Source organism: Spermophilus citellus, assembly GCF_964194105.1.
Source record: "Spermophilus citellus genome assembly, chromosome: 15".
Classification (NCBI taxonomy): Eukaryota; Metazoa; Chordata; class Mammalia; order Rodentia; family Sciuridae; genus Spermophilus; species Spermophilus citellus.
In genome coordinates, this window is record NC_138195.1 from 61,764,161 (window position 1) to 61,784,358 (window position 20,198).

The window sequence follows — 20,198 nt, forward strand, 5'->3', positions numbered from 1 at the left end:
TATACACTTCATCAGTGGTCATGTAGCCTGTTGCTAGTCCACTTATCCATCTGTATGGCTGCCTTTCCAGTGGCTGTCTGTAAATCACTATTACAGAAGTATGCTATTCAATTCAACTGGGTTCTCAGTGTTACATTTGGTTTGGTTTTTTAAATCCTCCAGTATAAGCCTGGAGAAATTTCTCTCCCATTTCTCATAGCCATGATTCTAAATTTTATCAGTTAAACTCTGATTTATTTTATACTCAGGTAGCTGGGTATTGTCCCTTCTCCTAATGTAAATGCCTCGTGGGGGAAAACCCCTCCCCTGATTATACAGTTAGGATGCTACTGAGCCAGTCTCTGCCTTTGCCACTGCCATCAGGTGGCCATCTTTGTTGTATATCTGTGTCTTCCCATGGCATTCTCCCCATCTATTCTTTTCTTATAGGGCCATAGTCATCTTAAGTTGATTATTACCTTCAAGGAACCTATTTCCAAATAAAGTCACATTCACAGGTACCAGACTTTAGGACTTCAACATTTCTTTTTTATGAACACAATTCAATCCTTTACAGGCACTTAGAATAAATCAGTGCAGTGCTTAACATGTAATACTTAACACTTAATGTGGCACGTTAAATAATGAAGGTAATGAGCAAAGTACAGAAAAATGAAATGCTCACATGATTGTCAAGTATGGGTATTATAAATGTCAACTTTTAAAAGCTAAATTTTTTTAATTTGGTTTTGTCAATGGCTAGTTTATTGTTGGGTACTTCTAAAATGAACTGTCTTCTTGTGTAAGTCCACGTATCTATGCTTATAACTTCAATTTCTAATTGCAGAAATCCTTCCCTTTTCTAATAAAAGGGAGTGCTCCATTTAAAACTTCAGTGTTTACAGGTAAAGAGGACTAAAGATTAATTAAGGAAATACTCTAAGGGAAATGGTGATCTACTAATTTGTAATCATCAAGTTCCAGTTAATTTCATTGGCAGTACTGGTGATAAGCATCATTCTAACATTTTTAGGGAGTGTAGTAGAAAGTTCAAGCCAGGAGCAACAGTTCTTAACAAAACTTGATTTTTAAAAGGATATGTGAATAGAGTACATCTGATTACTTCTCCTCTTTTGAGTTTTTTTTTTTTTTGGGGGGGGATGGGCAATTTTCTCAAGTTAGTCAATTAAAGTGACAATATATAAGTGATCTAATATCAAAGTCAACTCCTTTGTAATTCAACAATATACATAACAAATGGACATCAGTCTTGGTGACTTTTGTGCAAAATTCTTTGAAACCCTCTTCCCCTATTCACAGGTACTTCTTGAGTTGTATATTATAGTCATCCCAACAAGCTAGAAAGGGAAAATATTGTCAACGACTGTCCATAGTGTCAATTTCCTTGTTTAGAGTTATAGAAATAAAAGTATTTCTCCTTAGACAAATTGAGCCAGATCTGGTTCCCATAGCTGCAGTGTCCTTATTTTCAAATGTGTCCTCTCTTGTTGCAGCTGCTGTCTTTCAAAGGTGATGGGATGGTGAGCTCTCACCAACCTGTCCTTCAGGGCCTCTTCCCAGACCAGGACCTAGGCTGCTGAAGCTGGCCATGGCAAGGCTGGAGCTGGCAGATAACATACTCCAGCATGACTTCCTGAGGTCAGGCCAGCTTACAGCACTCTCTGTAAGGATGTGCACAGATAGCTTACCACTGAAGCCCTCTTCTTAGGTCAGCACCCTAGACTCCTGGACAGAACGGGGAAATATGTTCACTTTAAATATCATCACTAAGACTGGTGTTTGGAAGTCATAAGTGTGAGACCAAGTCTGATTTGGGGGCAAACAGAAGAGAATGTTTTTGTTTAACGTTTCTTTTCTCTTTGTTCAAAGACTTTCTCCATTGTGACAGAGGAGAAAGATCAAATTAAATCTTAACAAAGCAGAATAAATAGATAGCTTCTAACTCCCTGAGCTGTTTATGATAGGATGATGGTGATATCATTTGGTAGCTAAGCTTCTATATTTTATTCGCTGCCTAAAAATTAGAAATCATAAAACAATAAATTAAGACATTGCACTCAGATATTCTGATTTTAAACTGTCATCAAGACCTTAGAAGTGGTCAGTTATGGGATGTAGGAAACTTTTAAATTATTATTGTCTATATATATTCGTGAAAGCTATTCACTAGATCAGGAGTTAAGCAACTACAGCTCTAGTGTCAAAGTTTTATTAGAACACCGCTACATGCATTTGTTTACATATTGTTTTTTTTTTTTTGAGAATTTTAATATTTTTTTTTCAGTTTTCAGTGGACACAACATCTTTGTTTGTATGTGGTGCTGAGGATCGAACCCGGGCCACACGCATGCCAGGCAAGCGCGTTACCACTTGAGCCACATCCCCAGACCCTACATATTGTTTTTGTGAGCTTTTGCCCTACTTGGGCAGAGTTGAATTGTTGCCACAGAAGCCATATGGCCTTCAAGCCTAAAATATTTACTGTTTTTCCATTTACAGATAATATTTGTCAACCCCTATGGTAGATAATGCTTCCAAGTTGCACAACCATATAACTGAAGATCTGGAGGGATCCTTCAAGATTACATGTCCCAAATCTACAGCAGTTTTATAGATAGGAAGATCAAGTCTCATGAAATGATGTGCTAAGGGTCTTACTATTGGCTAATGATTTTCTTTACCCTTTTTTTTAATAAAGAGAAAATTTTTTGCTTGCAATAGAATATAGTCACAAAATATTAATTTTATACTTCGGGGCACTTGCTTTCACTATTTAAGTACACAGCAATGCAAATTGATTCTCAGAAAGTAACTTTGTGAGCATTGGAATAAAATCTGAAAATGGAGGATGGTAATTTTGGCCTAAAAAACTGCTCCTCTGGGGCTGGGGATGTGGCTCAAGCGGTAGCGTGCTCGCCTGGCATGCGTGCGGCCCGGGTTCGATCCTCAGCACCACATACAAACAAAGATGTTGTGTCCGCCGAGAACTAAAAAATAAATATTAAAAATTCTCTCTCTCTCTCTCTCTCTCTCTCTCTCTCTCTCTCTCTCTCATATTTAAAAAAAAAAAAAAAAAAAACTGCTCCTCTGTGGAAAACACTTCTGTGGTGACTAGTTCAATGTTCGCCAAACTTGGTATCTTTTGGTCCTAGTCAGTGTTGCCTGTGCAGCCAAGACCGTGTCTTTTACACTTTCCTTTTGTGCTCCTTACTGATCCCTCTTTTTCTGTTCACATAAACTTTTTCCAGATAGGGTAAAATATAGTTGATTATGGATAGGTTTACCAAATTTATATTTCAGCCAGTCCTGTCTCCCTAAGTCTATTGGAGTTGTTTGGTTTTTTTTGGCGGGGGGCTCTATCTGGGGATTGAACTCAGGGACACTCAACCACTAAATCATATCCCCTTATTTAGATACAAGGTCTCCCTGAGTTGCTTAGTGCCTCACTTTTTGCTGAGGTTGGCTTTGAACTCATGATCCTCCTGTCTCAGCTTCCCCAGCCATTGGGATTACAGGTGTGCACCACCATGCCTGGCCTACTTAATTGGGATTTTGAATGTTTGTGAAACTCTTTAGACTTATGCATACATTCATTTTAAAATTTTATCTGGAGAAGACTAGTTTAAGCTGAGACTGCCATATTTTGCTTATTTTCTTATACTCTCTAAGAGTGAAACTTTATTTTCAAATTAGGTGGGGGAAGGGGACACCGACAAGGGAATTAGACAATTAACTTTTGCCTCTGTATATGTACTAAAAGGAAATATTTGTTCTAGTATATTGACTTGGTTCTTTTTGTTTCTGACTTTCCCATTTGCCACTAATATTCACAGCTTTAGGGATTATGCCATGTTGTCTTTATAACTGGCAGAATAGGCACATGGGACTAATTTCTTGACCACTCGTAGTGTTCTTTTTTCAACTGGAGTTCTTGTCCCTTGATCACATTCCATTTAACACTTTATTAAATTTGGTATATTGCTGAATAATTGTTTCTTGTGGATAAGTCTCTACTCCCCGGTGTGATTTTAATTAATAGTCCTAGAGGGCAGGGATTATGACTTTACATATCGTTTGTAAAGATCCCTCCAGTAGAATCCCAAGAAAGAATACACAGAATCTGTCATAAAATGTGTCCAATATTTCAAGTTTTTTGATAAATATTTATGTGAATGCTTATTGTTTGCCATCCACTCTGCAAGGGATACATAATCAAATAGTAGATCCACTAGGCTTATATTGTAGTAGGCAGTTCAGACCAGTTAATCAAATAATCTAAGACACAGTGATATGTGTTTTAAGAGAATTAAGTATAAGTTGCTATTTATGTGTATGGTCTGAGTCTGTAGAGGATGACCCTCAGCAATTTTGAGGTGTCCAGGAAAGTGGTTTTATTGTTGTTGTTGGTGGTAGATACTGGGGATTGAACTCAAGGGCACTTAACCATTGAGCCACAACCCCAGCCCTTTTTTGTATTTTTATTTAGATACAGGGTCTCACTGAGTTGCTTAGCACCTTGCTTTTGCTGAGACTGATTTTGAACTCTCTATCCTCCTGCCTCAGCCTCTCAAGCCACTGGGATTATAGGTCACCGTGCCCTGCTCAGGAAGGTGGTCTTTGAGATCAACCATTAAGTAAAGGATTAACAAAGGTTGGCTAAACTTGCAGGGATGAGTAAGGGCAAAGGGATTATATAAGGATGTCCATTTGGAAGAAGACTCATCTATTTAGCCAGAGGGTAAAGAGGTTCACTACAGCAGAGTCATGGAGTTCAAGCAAGGGAATATAAGTGGCAGGGATGGGATGGCATTGTTAGATGTTTGGGTTTTCTCTTCAAAACAAAGTTGTTGTTTTTTTAAAGCCAGGGAGCAGCATGACCAAATTTGTAGTTAAATCCTTTGTGCTCTGGAGAATGGTTTAGCAGACAAGAGCTGTAGGGAGATTACTTAATAGTCCATTGAGTAATGGTGGGTAGAGATGATAGCAATCTGAACCGGGAAGGCTAAGTGAAAGGATTCTAGAGACATTTGGCAGAGAAGAGTCCTTGAGAATTATCGGATTGTGGAGGAGGGGAGAAGTATGAGAAAAAGAGAAATAGTCAAGGACAATTGGAAACCCTTCAGTTTTCTATTCTCCTCCCATTCCTCTATCATTGATTTTAGGCAGTAATTGATTTTGAGCTATAATGTTTATGGTCAGAAAATAAATACACTTGGGCTCAATAGGACACTTATGTTAAATTTTAATATTCTCTGTAATCTCTATAGGAAGGCTTTTAGATTACAGAGTGTAGTTTATATGTTAAAGATACTTTGTGTTGAAAGATTGAACAGAATATTTAGGTATATAAAATCATTTATGGTAATGAAAAACCCATTTGATTTAATATTTTAGGGAAATGTAAATATGTAATCATATTTTTGAAATGTTATGCCATTAAAATCAGTTAATTTTGATGATATATTTACTAAGCAAGAAAGGAATGTGAACTTTTCAGTATAGAACTATCATCCATTGCCTATCCTTAACTGAAATAAAAACGTAGACATAAAATATAAAGTAATGAGTAGTTCCAAGGTTTATCAAGAACCATTTGTGATTCCCTGAAAGGATCTGGATCAATAATCAAGTGGATAAACAAGTTATGCTTTTTTGATCAGAGTCAGTTGACTAGTTCACTCCTAAATGCCATCTAGGCAGTTATTTCCCTCCCTCCCCTCATTTATTCTTTCCTCCTTTTCTTCCTCCTTCTCCTCCCTTCTTCTCCTTTTCCTCTCCTCCATGTTGTTTCAGAAAATGTTTGTAAGTTAATCTTTAAAAAAAAAAAAACAGAACTTCCTTACCCTTAAATTCTTATGCTTAAGAAGTTCTCCTAAGAGGTTTAAATAAAGTTGAACTGATACCTTTGTTTTGATATTGGTACAACCGAAATCAGCTCTGTGATTATGAATTTGCCACTTCTTGGGATCTTGGTTTCTTTATCTGTAAAATGAGAAGACTGAAGTAGATTAGTGATAAGGGGACTCCCAGCTAGGATTCTTTTATCCTGCCTTTTCTTTTTCCTGGTCTTATATATTTAGTTGTTCTGGGTGAGCCTTTGCTTGATGGTCCCACTGGTATTTGAGGTATGTTTTCAGAGTTATCCTCATCTTGAGGCTTCAACAGTTAGTTCTTGTACCCACTAGCAGGACTAAGGGATAATAGAGAAGTAACAGGAAAGCAGCCACAGGGCAGAGAGAGAGGCCACACAGCAGCTAAAAGTTCCATGTCTGAAAATTTAGAATCTACACATAGCTCTATTGCTCTTTGTAACATTCTCCCTTGCCACTGCTTTTGTTACTATTTTTTTAAGAAGAAAAAATTATTGCTTGTTTTTTTTTAAAATTTTTGTATGTACTTTATTTATAGGGCTAGGAGAAGTGGGTTGGTTGCTGAAGAGGGGAGGAAAAAATCACACAACATTTCACTACAAACTATGCTGCCTCTAGGATACAAAGCACAGATTTCCTTACAAACGTTGAGAACACGCCCCCCTCCACAGTCGCAGACACACATGGCAACCCCACCTCACATCCTTCTGTAATAAAAATTTAGACATGAAATATAAAGTAATGAAAATGTGCTATGTAGCATATTTGTGATCCCCCTTCAATTGCTAGTATATATCCTACTATCCATCCTTAAGTTTATTTTTCTTCTGAGAATGCTAATTAACTCCACTTACTGCTAATCACCAATCACATTCATGCTCCTAGGACTTTATTAGCTGTTATTCTTTTTTTAAAAAAAAAATACATTTAAAATAAGTTCAGGTACAAAATAGAAAAATATCAAGTCATGTGTATATGTTGTAGTATATACAGTAATATCATCCATTGCATATTTTAAATACAGTATAAATTAGGTGACTTTTCTATATTGCTCTATTCAGTTTCTAGATGAAGACATGATGACTAATCCTTCTGCTATAAAATAATTTGACCTGACTTGTTTTTTATTTTACTTATTGTAATTTCTGTGTCTCACTGAAGTTGATCCCAATTGGACACTGGCGTATAGTTTTGCAAAATTGTATTTAAAGGACTACAAAAAATGTGATCATTTAATGTTGTTTCAGAAAATGAATTGTTCCTGCTGTGATATTAAAGTCACAAAATGTTTTACTTATGTCTGCTTTACATAAGTTTAATTATAAAATGAATACTTTTAAAACTGCCTTAGTCTACTTCTTGGTAGAATTTCTGCTGGAATACAGAAGCAGTGGTTGTTGCATTTATTGGTTTGTCTCTAGGCTCATATCCACAATCTAGCACTCTGATAATAAGGTGATTTCTATTAGTAGGAAATAAAGCAAATACTTGACATTAACTTTCAATTGTTTAGCCATCCCTACTCTGGTTCCTGCAAAGGAGACAATGATGGAATTGCAAATTTTATTTTTCTTTCTGAAACATCAGATTGAAAGTTGCCTTTTACAACTTTCCCTTTAAAATGTTCTTTTAAACTTTTGTTTCACCAGTGAAGAGTGCATTGATTCGCCTACTATCTTGGGATTACTGGATTACAATCTTTTAAGGAAGGGAAGGGCCGGATCTAATTTATGTTTAGCAAAATTATGGTTGTAGAAATTTGTGAGTGCGTGGAATGTAATAGAATAGGATTGAATGACTGAGGAATGCAGCTTTAATGCAAGCTTTTGAATGAATGTTTTTTTGCAATGAATGGTCTCTTGTAAATCTCAAAGTCCACTAGAAAGAGTGCTGGGGTTTTTTTGTTTGTTTTGACCCTTGCAAACAGCAGTAAATCTTTTCCACTTACCCTCCCCCTCACCCCTATCTCCACAACGTTCCAGTTACTTAGAATTGTCAACTCTCAGTATCACTGGACCCATCCAACTCTAACAAGTTCGTTAGTGGTTTTTAAATAAGGTCCAAGTCCAGGGATGTTTTCGTCCCCACTGACGCCCAGGTGGGACTGATTTCGGGAAAATGCAGCAAAGGAGACAATTTTTGCTGGGTGACTCAGTCTCATCTGTGACCGTTGCTTTTAAACTCGCCAGGAAAAATATACTAGTCATTGTTGTGATGAAAACAACAGGGAGGGGATAGGGAATATAAAAAATAACCGAGATAAAATTTGGCCAAAGCTAGGAGCCTTGCGCGAGCCACCTCTACTGGACAGGCGAGGCGATCTCAGCACCTGCGAGGAGCCCGGGCAGGCGGGCGTGGCCTGCGGGCGTGGCGGCGGTGGGCGTGGCTCGGCGGCGGAGGGCGTGGCCGGCCGCGGGCGGGAGGTGCCGGCAGTTGAAAGTGGGTGGAGTTGCCCTTGGAGGCGGCACCGGCCCTGGGCCCCGAGGCCCGCCGCGCCCTATCGGGCCCGAGCCGAGTGGCCCCGCGGAGCCGGCGCGCTCCCGCCTGCAGGGGGAGGGCGGACGGGGCGCTGGGACCGGCCAGGCCGCGGCGAGCGCTGTTTCTCTTTCACTTTCCTTCGTTCCGAGGCCGTCGCGCTGGCGGACAAGGAGCTGCGGTGGTGGCGGCTGGGTAGGTACCGGGCGGGCTTGGGAGGGGCCGGGACACTGGCGGCCCCCGCGCTCCCCGCCCAAGTTTGCGCCGGGGCGGGAGCGGCACCTCTAGACACCTGCCGCGGCCGGCCCTGCCTGAAGTCGGGGAGCCCCTTGGGGGCGGGTACGACCGGCTGAGGTCTGGGGGCCTTGGGGCCGTGCCCTCCCCTCCAGGAAGGAGAGGGCGGCCAGCTGCCGGCGCCCGCTCCCAGGGAGGCGGCTGGTCCTGCCCGTGCAGACCCGGCCCGGCTCCAGCGGCGCATCGGCTGAGCCCGGGCCCGCGCACTTGCCGAGCGGGCGGACGTGTGCTTGAACCGCACGGATCTGTGCGCCCGGTCTTGGAGGAGGACGCGGAAAAGTTCCCTCCCGCCCCTGCCCCGTCACTGCAAGGACTTGCTTCCTTTAACTGTCTTGTTGACAGGGCTCTGTGCCTTAGGATCATAGTACGACCCAGGTCGGGACAGTGCATTTCCTCTTTCAGAGGACTTTCTCTTACTTTTGAAGCTTCAAGGCAAATCTGTGGAAAAGGCAGGGCAGTTAATCCCAAGGTGTGGAAGGGGAGCTGAGACCCAGGGACGGCTATTAAATGCTTCTCTGAAGGTCATACAAGGCTAAGGGCCAGAACCCTGATATCCTGGTTAATTACACTTTCTTTCTGTTACACCCTCTACACTATTTCCTAAGCGGATAGGATGATTACACGCGGAACCTATTCCCTGAACATTTGCAATGGGTACGTGTTGAGGGAATGATGCCTTTTACTTTTCCTGTTACTTCATACTTGCCAATGCATTAACAGTTAAGATGGGGCAAAGTTCCTGTTTACAGAATGAATTTAGGAAAATAAGCACCTAATTTCATGTTGTGTTTTCTAAGAGGACACCTTCCTTGTAAGAAACTAAAAACTTTTAAAAACTAATTTAATTGCATGATAACTCTGCTAAAGATTGTGAGGAAAAAATAATGACATTTATTCAGTTTAACCGTGTGCTAACTAGCTCTTTGTATAGTGTCTCATTTAATCTTCACCACCTTGGGAGGCTGACACTCATTTTCATTTTACAGTTAAAAAAAAAAAAAGCCCTGAAACTTAGAAAGTAACAGTGCTTAAGCTATATACTTAATAAATGTTACCGGTTTCTATTGAGGATATTTCAGTCTAATAGAGGAGGTAAAGAAAGAATATAACTAAAAAGGGAAATGTAATATAAAAAATAAGGGTTAAAAGGAAGGAGAGATACATTGAGGATGGCATTGGAGAAGGGTTTTGAGGGTTGTGTAGGAATGCAGAAGAAAGGAAGGCTTTTAGTAGAGCCTGCAGAGACTGGTGAAGGGAAGTGATACCTTCATTTGCCTTAAGAAAGTTGTTGAAGGATATGTTATGTTGTGTGGGTGGAGGATTGTGTTATGTGACAGAGTAACAGATTTTTCCTGTTTGTAAAGAGGAGACACTGACATTCTTTCTGATGAAGACTCAATTGTAGGAGATATAATAAAATAAATCTGATAGCAGAATATAAGATGGGCTGTAGGTGGAGAGATACTATACAAATAGAGTGGAAAATGGAAATAGGAACATTCTGATTGGGAGAAAAATGAATTTGGTTTTGAATCTTTTAACTTGTAATGACAGGAACTTCTCTGAAAGAGCAGTCAACAGATTAACAACAACTAACCTGGAGTGATTACATGGATGCCCTCCACCTTTTCATGCATTTGAAGTTAAAATGCATTACTGAATCAGAGTTAATAGCTTTGTGTGTCATTAGTATGAGGTGAGAATTGGAATTCCAAGATTGGATAAATTTGTTATTATTCTGAATTAGAGTATAGCAGATTTGCAGGTTAACTACATAGTAAAGGATATGTTCTATTCACATTTGAACCATGCAATATTTTCTGTTAGTATAATGATTTTAATATGGTATGAAGAATTTGACACCTTTTTCTCTCATCTTCTTATAATGATTATGGAAACAGATATGGCAAAGCAGAGCTCCCGAAAGGAGTGATGATCAGCGATCTCATGATAAATCTGGATATTAGTTCTCATGCCTCGGGACATCCTATTGGGAACACCACGCCAGCTCCTGGGATCAGACTTTCATCCACTTAGTACCCCTGTTTGTCTGAGCTACTAAAGCCAGCTAACTACTAATGGCTACCCAAAGGAAACATTTGGTGAAAGATTTCAATCCTTACATTACCTGCTATATCTGTAAAGGTTATCTGATCAAGCCAACTACAGTGACAGAATGCCTCCATACCTGTAAGTATTCTTTATGTCATCTAAAAAAATTGTACCTATACCTATATTTGTTCTTTTAAAGCTGCCATGTTTAGTTTTTATCAAAATTTAACTTTTTAAAAAAGGAATTCTAAGAGTTATCTTTGAATGGATTTTCAGATTATTTGTCATTGAGATATCAGTAGCATGTAATTTTTCTGTTATTTGAATCTCAATACATAGTGGATTTTTATTAAAATACAAAATGTTCTAAAAATCAGAAGCATACTATTATGACTTTTTAAAAAAGTGACCTATTTTAGATTTTTATTTTAAAAAATTGTGCTGAAGGAATTAATGTGCTCAGAGATTTTGTTAGACTTTTCATACTTCACCTCATTGGTTCTCAAATTGTGTGATTCCTAGACAGGCAGTGCCTTTATGAGTATACCCTGGGAACTTGTAAGAAATGCAGATTATTGGCCCCACTCTAGACTTTCTGAATGAGAAACTCCAAGAGTGGGCCCAGCAGTCTGTGTTTTAAGGTGCCTTCCAGGTGATTCTGAAGCATGCTTAAGTTTGAGAATCACTATTATAATATCATATCTTCAGATATGATATTATCTCATATTTTCTCATGTTGCATTCTCACCTGTCCCATCAGAAGAGAAAGAAACATTTTTATAGTCACTTATGCCAGAATTACACATACTTATGTTTTCTTATTTCAATGAAAATAATTCCAGTAAACTCAAGTTGAATGCCTATTATTGCACCAAAGTAGATACTTTGTATGCTTGATTTCATTTTAGCTGTACAGTAGCCTTGAAGCTGTTTGGAGTAGATCTAGAGGGAGAGAGGATATACAGATTTATCTTCATTTTAGGAAATTAAGAGTTAAGTAACTTTCCTGGTCTCATAGTTACTGAGTGGTAGACCTGAGTTCAGCTCCAAAACTCATGCTTTTTCCAATATAGCTTGGTGGGGTTTGTTTTTCACTTGTTTGGTAAATCTTCCTCTGCTGAAGTGAAGTGGTACAAAATAGAATAACCTAAAAGTTGTTAAAATGGTAAATTTTATATTACATATATTTTACCCCCCCACACACATCCCCAACCCCCACTCACACATACAAGTAGAATCACCAGGGGAACTGTTTAGACATACACATGCTCAGGATCTTACCTGGGAAGATACTGTGGGTTTTATGGTAAAGCCTGGGCATGTGTATTTTGGAAAAGCTTTCCCACTAATGCTGCTGTATCATTGCCTCATTTTGTTCAATTAGCAGTTAAATATGAAATGTCATATTATTAATTTGCCATTGCCTTGTTTAATTATTTTAACTTGAATGGTTCATAACTAATAGTCCTTGAACATACATTGATTACCTACTATATGTCAGGCACTTTTCTAGACACAGAGGGTACAGTAGTCTCAAGGTAATCAAAACTTTGTGCTCAGAAAGTTTACATGCTAGTAAGGAGAGGTACTATAAATATGTACTATGTTATGGTTAAATACTGTGAAGAGGAGCAAAGTAAGATTGTAGGTAGGATTTGGGGATTACTTTATATAGAGTATCCAGGCCAGCCTCTCTGATATAATGATATTTGAATAGAAACCTGAAAGGATTGAGCTCTCTGAGTATGTGGAGAAAGCATTCTAAGCAGAGGGAAGAGCAAATACAGGATTTGAAGTAGAAATGTTTGGGAGGTTCAAGAAACAGCAAATCAGAAGTCTGTCACTGTAGGTCAACTGAAAGATTATAGGGCCTCAAACAAGGTAATAAGATGTGAGACTGACATTGTGAAAAGTAGTTAGGTTATGGATATTTTTGAGGAAGAGCTGATAAGATGTGATTACTATAGAGTAGGGACTTAAGCCAGTTGTCTGGCAACTTTTCCCATTTTACCAAGCATGGTACATGGTTTGTAGTTTATCTGGTTTTGCTACTTCTAAAATTTGTGCATTGTTTTTATATTTGGATCTTTCCAGAAAAAACCTGCTAACTCTGGGAAATAAGGTAAATTCCTCAGTTTCTATCTGTATATTACAAATATTATAAATGTCCTTCAGAAATAAAAATTTGAAATAAAATTCCATCTTAAATGTCCCCTTTTTTGAAGTAAATTAAAAGATTCTGCAAGTATACACAGTTTATAAGTAATGATTAGTTTTATGTTCTCAACAGCAGTTTAAGGCCTGAGAGGTAAATGATAATTTAAACTGCTAATTCATTCTGGCCTAAAAGATCTTTTGGCATTCATCAAGCACCAACATGGAAGAAGTATGATTAAAATACATTGGTAAATCACAAACGAAGCCTTTATCATCAACAGAGAACCTGGGACGATAGACTAAATGATTGAGTCAAGTACGCAATCTAGTGCCTGAGTAGAACTAAGAAGTCTGTAGCACTAAATTCTTGGATTTCTGTGTAGTTTTTAAAAAATTATTTATGTTGAGGTTTATAGGCAAAACTAACATACTTGCAAAGTATTTCCTTTTTGCATTGGTAGTATTAATAGTACCATATAGCAGTATTATGCAAACTTTTGATGAATCTTTGGTGTGTGGTGATACTCTCTTGGTTTTATCTCTTCTGCCTGGTAGAAGAGATAAATTATATATGTATCTATCCTAAATTATATATGCATATACAGTTTAGGATAGATACAGTGGTAGTATGATTTGGAATATAAAATTAAGTTATGTGATATAAAATTAAGTTAAATGACCAAATGGGAAAGGCAATAAGAAATATTAAATGACATTGTGATATCCTATAATATTTTTAGATCTTGAGTTAGTTTTATTAAAAAATTTTATTAAAATAATTTTGCACAAAGACTACAATTGTGTAACACTATAATTAAAGAATGAGTAAACACTAGTTCTTGTTATGAAAACTTGTAAGAAACCTAAAGATTTTGGTGTTATATCCAAGTGAGAAATATATAAGTGAAGCTTTATTGTTGATGAACAAAACCAGAGATGTAATCTATGCTCCAGACTATGTAGTCAAGTGAAGAAAGAGTAAATGAGTTAATAAACTTATGAAATAAATTCATATGCTATAAGTGTAATGAAGATAATGACACAGGGTGATGTAATAGATATTGGTGCAGAGTGGAATCTACTCTAATTCAGAAGGAATTAGAATGCTTCTGAAATTCCTAAAGCCATGGACTCTATGGATCAGATGCCCTTGGACCTGGCTTCAGTAAAGATGCCGAGGGCTTCATTGCTGGGGGAGGCAGGGGTCATCCTCACTCTGATGTGGATACACAAAGCTATTTCAGCCTTCTCTCAAATTACTATGCAAACACATTTCAACTAAATTTCTCTTCCTCAAGCCAGATAGATGGTTGCATTTCCATTTTCCATAGAAATTCTGGAGCTAACACTGCCTGACTTCCCTGTGGTTATAGAAGGAAGAACCAAAGGCCAAGCAGAATGGTGCCTACAGCACTCTAGCTATGTGGAAGAAAGAAAAAGGGACAAACCTTCCCCATACTCACATACAAGGAAGAAGCCCCGGTGCAGTGATACAATTCTATAATCCCAGTGAGAAGGATGAGACAGGAGGGTCACAAATTCAAGGCCAGTTTGGGTAACTTAGTGAGACCTTCTCTCAAAATAAAAATTAAAAAAGGGCTAGGGATATATGTCAGTGGTAGAGCACCCCTAGGTTCAGTCTCCAGTATTGCAAGGGAAAAAAGGAAGGAAGGAAGGAAGGAAAGGAGGGAGGGAGGGATGGACGGACAGAGGAAGGGACAGAAATGGTGGGGCACCTATGTCCCAGGCTCCTGGCAAGGAGATGCAAAACATCATAGAAGTCACACCTTTAACTAGACTCCCACTCCTTATATCACTTCCCTTATATAGGTCAAGACATTTAATAAATAGATAAAACTTTAAAATGAATTTTAAATTTTCAAACACAAGTGATCACTTAATACTAGATGAACTAAATCTACATTAACCATGGTGAGATAATTTTAATAACCTGGTCTAAAGGAAAAAACTGTTCACACAAGTAATGTCTTAATTTTTAAAATAAACAATTCCATGTCAGGCGCTTTTCTAGTAACGGGGGGGGGGGGGTGTAGAGTGGTAAATAAGGTAAATTTGGAACTTATGCTCTAACAAGCAAACTTTTCATAAACCAAGAAGAGATTCTGACACATGTAGTGTTTGGATATATCTTTCTTTTCTATGTGTACTCATCTATTCTGAGACTTCAGCTAACTATGCTGATGTCTCCTAAATCTTTCTATCTTATAGCTGTCTTCTCTTGGCTTTAGAATCCCAATTGAATGTCCTAAGCCCACTTGAAACACAGCATATCTAAAAATGGACAAGTGGGATAATAACATTGAATTGTAGCAAAACTGTGACAGAGTCCTGTCTGGTCTCTCTCTTTGATATTTCTCAAGATTGCCCCATCAGTTCCATCCCTCTGTTACTGTTCTCTTTTGGACACTCCTTACTTCTCACCAGAACCACTGCAGCACATTCTTAACCTGTGTCAGAGTGGTGGTACTTAAAAACTGCTTACTATCTCTATCACTATGACTTTTGAGCCTACCCCAAAATTTTATAAAGGTACTTTCTTGCCCTTAAAACTACTTAGCTGTGATTGGTTTCTGCCCGTCTCTTTCTGCCACACCACTTGACACACACATATGCAGATACTTAGTTCAGCTGTTTATACTGTGCTTGGAGTGAACTACTTTTCCTCTGGGCCCAGCTAACAGTTAACCATCTTTTAAAACTCATCCCCCCAAAGATGTGCAACCCACTTGCTTCCAAGACAGATTTGGGTGAAATGTCTTCCTGGTATCTTGGATTTGAGTACTCAATAAAAGCTTAAATTAACAAATGAATGACTAATAAATTATTATTTTATTGTTTTTTTTTCTTTCAAAAATTTTAATGCAGTAGTAGATAATCTGAAAGGCATGTAAACAGTGTTGGTTAGGAATTATAATTTTAGAAATACTGTCTTGGAGAATCTATGTAGGTGTCTTATGGGTCTCAGGAAAAGGGAAAGACTCTGGGGACTAGAAATAGGTGGTCCTAGATTGAGGGATGTTCCATCTCTTGCACCAGGATCCTGAGAAATTTTCTGAAGCTGCATAGAGTGTTTGCTGGTGATTGTATAGGTTGTTGACTTAAAATGAAAGACTTTTCACTTAAACTAAGGACAAAGGAGCTTTGTTCAGGCAACTCAAATGTGATGAATGCTGTGCATTGGTTCTTAACCCTTTTGTGAACAGAGGCCCCTTTAGGAGTCTGATGAGTCTTTGCTTAACACAAAGTATATTTATAGACATGAAATTCTGTGGTACAGGAAAGAAAAGCTTTCTGTCCTTTCAGAGATTATGACAGTAATCCCTTACCACAGAATGAATTCTTTGGAAAAACACATTATTGTATTTATTTTTTTATTTATACAAAGAAGAAGGGTTCATTGATAAATATAGTTGATGTTACAGTTAGAAGACCTGGATATTTTATGTGGCTATGTGTAAGAGTGAAGGAATAACTTAATCATATGATGGCAAAATTGAAGTACTACCACTTAATTGTTTTTGAATAAGGACTTAAATACACAAGTATTAAGGCACAGAGAACTCATGATTATTTGAAATTTAGCATTTAAAACTCTTATGCTACATATACTTGCTACTCAAAGAGCAGTCTTCAGGCCGGCAGCATCTACTAGCAACAGCATCACCTGGGAACTTATTAGATGTGCAAATTCTTGAACTTCACCATAGACCTACTGAATCATTCTCTCTGGGGAGATGGCCAGAAATCTGTAATAACAAACCCTCCTGGTGACTCTCTGGTTTACTGAAGTTGAAGAAGCACTGCTTTGGACCAGACATTTATAATACTGACATCTCTGAAACTGGGCATTGTACTTTTAATCATACATAGTTAAAATGAGTGCTAATGAAAGATTAAAATAGCAGCTATTTTTTATTGAATGTTTCTTATGGGTTTTCTATACGTTGTCTTATTTAATCTAACAAAGAGCCCTCTAGCTAGATGGTATTATTTAATCATTCAGTAAATGTTTATTAGCACCTACATGTCATGTGTCAGTATTTTCTAGCCATATTCTAGGAACACAGCAGTAAACACAATAGGCATAGTCTGAACTTTCTAGAACCTGTGTTCTGACAGGAAAGACAGTAAGCAAGTAAAGAATGTAATTTTAGATTCTGTATATAACAAATGCTATGAGGAAATGAAGCAGAGAAAAATCTTTCTTGGGAGTTGCTATTTGAGAAGACACTAAAATAATAGAAGGAAGTAAGCTACATAAAGGTTTGAGGGAAGAGTACTTCACATTCTTATTCCAAATTTTTTTCAGAGACAAGATTGAATAATGTTAAGGAATACAGGCAATAAATGCTTGAGCTGGGTTCTGAATCTGCAAAGTGCATTATGACATTTCCCTAATTTTTTTCTTAGTTCTATTTAGTTTTATGAAATTTCTTTAAGCAGCATGTTAATTGGTATGCATGATGGGGGGACCTCTTCTATGTTTTGATGATTATATGAATAGTTATTATGTACCTAATTAGGATCTGAATTTATTGTCCTGAATGAATAGTCACTATAATGAAGAAAAAATATATAAATTTGCAGTAATGCATTCTTTACAAAATTTTAGAGTTAAAAAATCCTACTTTTAGAATAAAAATCATATGCCTAAGTAGAAATTATATTTATTGTATCCGTGGGTTTAAATAAAATGTTTTAGATTGCACTCAAAATCAAGTCATCAGCCTACATTACATGTTTCAAATAGTATCTTAGCAGAAATATTCATTTATTAAAGTGATTATAGTGATCATACATACATTTTGATGACTTTAAATATGAAGAAAATTATAGGTTTTAAATAATATGAAAATCATTTATTAGTAGTAATAATATTAAAGATGAAATATATTAGGTGTAAGGTTATTTTAGCTTTTAAAACTGTGCGTTGGCTAGGAATGTTTCAATAGTTGAGCAAAAGCATCATAGCAGACACTAAAGGACAAAACTGGGGGAGAGCAGTGGTGAAGAAGTGATATTATATTCTGTATTGACTCCTTAGAGTAAATAATATCTAGGTCAGAATGAGTTGGGACTGATATCAATGTTAGATTGAGGAAAGCACATTAACCAAGTGCAAAAGTATTCATGTAATCATGGTGAGTATATAAGTGTTTTAAGAGTCAAGCTAGAAAGTTGGATATAAGCATTATGAATAAGTACAGTCTAACTTTGTAAAAAAAAAGATTTTCTTTTGATTACTCTGAAGACTTCACAGCTACTTTTGTACATATTGGATTTTATCAGACTATTTGATATTGAGTCAAAAAATTTAAAACCAGTAAGTAGAACTTATTTCTCAGAATACTCAACCATTGACATTCCTTTACTGAATTAATACAAAATTACCAATGTTAGATTTTGTTAATATTCAATTAGCTCATTTTTTATTTTATACTTCTTTTTAAAATTCTAATTTGTTATATATGACAGCAGAATGCATTACAATTCATATTACACATACAGAGTACAATTTTTTATGTCTTTGATTGTATACAAAGTATATTCACACCATTCGTGTCTTCATACATGTACTTAGGGTAATGATGTCCATCTCATTCCACCATCTTTTCTACCCCCATGTCTCCTCCCTTCTCCCTCCTCCCCTTTTCCCTATCTAGAGTTTGTCTAATCCTCCCACGCTTCCCCTCCTAACCCCACTATGAATCAGCCTCCTTCATTGTCAAAAAAGTCACTGGTAAACTCAAAATCTCTTATCTTGCGTTAGTTGGAAATGTAGGCTTCTTTCTGACTTAACTATAGTAGTACATGAATAGGCCCTTGAGTCTTGAGCCCCCTTTCTATTCTAATCCTCTTTCCTCATTTATTCCATAAATATTTACTGTGCACTTCCTTTTCCAGGTCCTGTTCTAGGCATTTGAAACACATCAAGAAACATAGTAGGCAAAAAGTAAATCATAATGTATATTAGAAGATGATAAATGCTGTAGAGAAAAGTAAAGTCAAACTGGGCAAGGAGAATTGGGCAGTCAGTGAGGGCTACAATTTAAAATCAGCCTGTTTCAGGGTGGGCCTCACTAAGTTAGTGACTTTTGAACAAAAACTTGAGGTAAAGGAGTTAACCAATCAGATATCCAGAGGAAGAGTGTTTCAGGTAGAAGGAAGAGCAACATGCAAGGCTCTAGGGCAGAGTGTGCCTGACATGTTGAGAAATGGCCATGAAGTCAGTGTAGTCGGACATCAGTGAGTGAAGGAGTAGTCAGAGAATTGATGGGAATGGGTGTGGCCACAGGCACAGTTCTTAGAGGGCCACTTAAAGGATTTGGGCTTTCATTCTGAAAAAAATGAATACCCCTTTCAGGGAAGGTTTTAGGTAGGAAAATGACAAAATTTTTCCTGTCTTATGTTTAAAAGAATCACTTAGACTGCTCTGTTAAAAACAGACCTATTAGGAGACTATTGTGATAATCTAGGCAAGAGACAGTGATGGCTGGCATCAAGGTGGTGGTTGGTGGTGGTGGTAGAAAATTGTCAGATTCTGAATATGTTTTGAAGGTAGATCCTTATTTACCTAATGAATTATATGTGAATTATGCAAAGGATAGCTTTGAGATTTTGGCCTGAGAAACCAGATGGATAAAGATATTGTCAAATAATATAGGGGGATGGGGTTGTGGCTCAGTGGTAGAGCACTTGCCTAGCACATGTGAGGTACTGGGTTTGATCCTCAGCACCACATAAAATAAATAAAGGTATTGTGTCCATCTACAACTAAAAAAGTTTTAAAAAATGATACAGGAAATTCTAAGGGTGGAAGATCAGGCTACTTAATGTTATTTTTTAGAAATTGAATATAAGTTATTTCTTATAAATGGAGGTGTCCAGCTGAGAGTTGGACATATCAACCTGAAAAATCATCTGCATTATAGGTCATACTTAAGCAATGAAAGCATGAAGGGAGTGTACCTAGGAAATAGAAGAGGAACAAAGACTAAGCCCACAGCAGCTTTAACCCCTCAGGAAGAAAAGGAGCAGTCAATGAATAAGAGAAAAATGGAAAAAGTAGAGTCCTTCAAAGGAAAGTAAATGTGTAGCATGAAGGAGGAGTTGTGTGTGTTGTGTAGAATGTTGTATGTGTTGACTAAGATAGTTCTGAGAACAGACCACTGGATTTAGCAATGCTGATCTTATCAAGCAGTTTCAGTGGAGTGGGAGGAGGGCAAAAAATTTAATTCCTGATTTTGACCATTATACTGTAAAAATATAAACATTTAACTTCAATAAAAGTAAGGATTTTAGAAATGAGAAGAAAGAAATTAAAAGAGT

General features: G+C 37.4%; 1 protein-coding gene across 3 annotated transcripts in view; it reads left to right on the forward strand.

Moving 5' to 3' along the window:
* The window catches only part of PCGF5 (polycomb group ring finger 5), a 99,033-nt gene that overhangs the window by 39,425 nt on the left and 39,410 nt on the right, over positions 1 to 20,198 (forward strand). The window contains exons 1-2 of one of the 3 annotated variants that reach the window (XM_081268039.1): positions 8,234 to 8,540; positions 10,541 to 10,829. In XM_081268039.1, coding sequence (XP_081124165.1) covers positions 10,718 to 10,829 — 112 coding nt within the window. In that variant the 5' untranslated portion in view covers positions 8,234 to 8,540; positions 10,541 to 10,717. Of the gene's footprint in view, positions 1 to 8,233; positions 8,541 to 10,540; positions 10,830 to 20,198 lie in introns of those variants that run through there. The other 2 variants (XM_081268037.1, XM_081268038.1) reach the window with 2 other exon arrangements.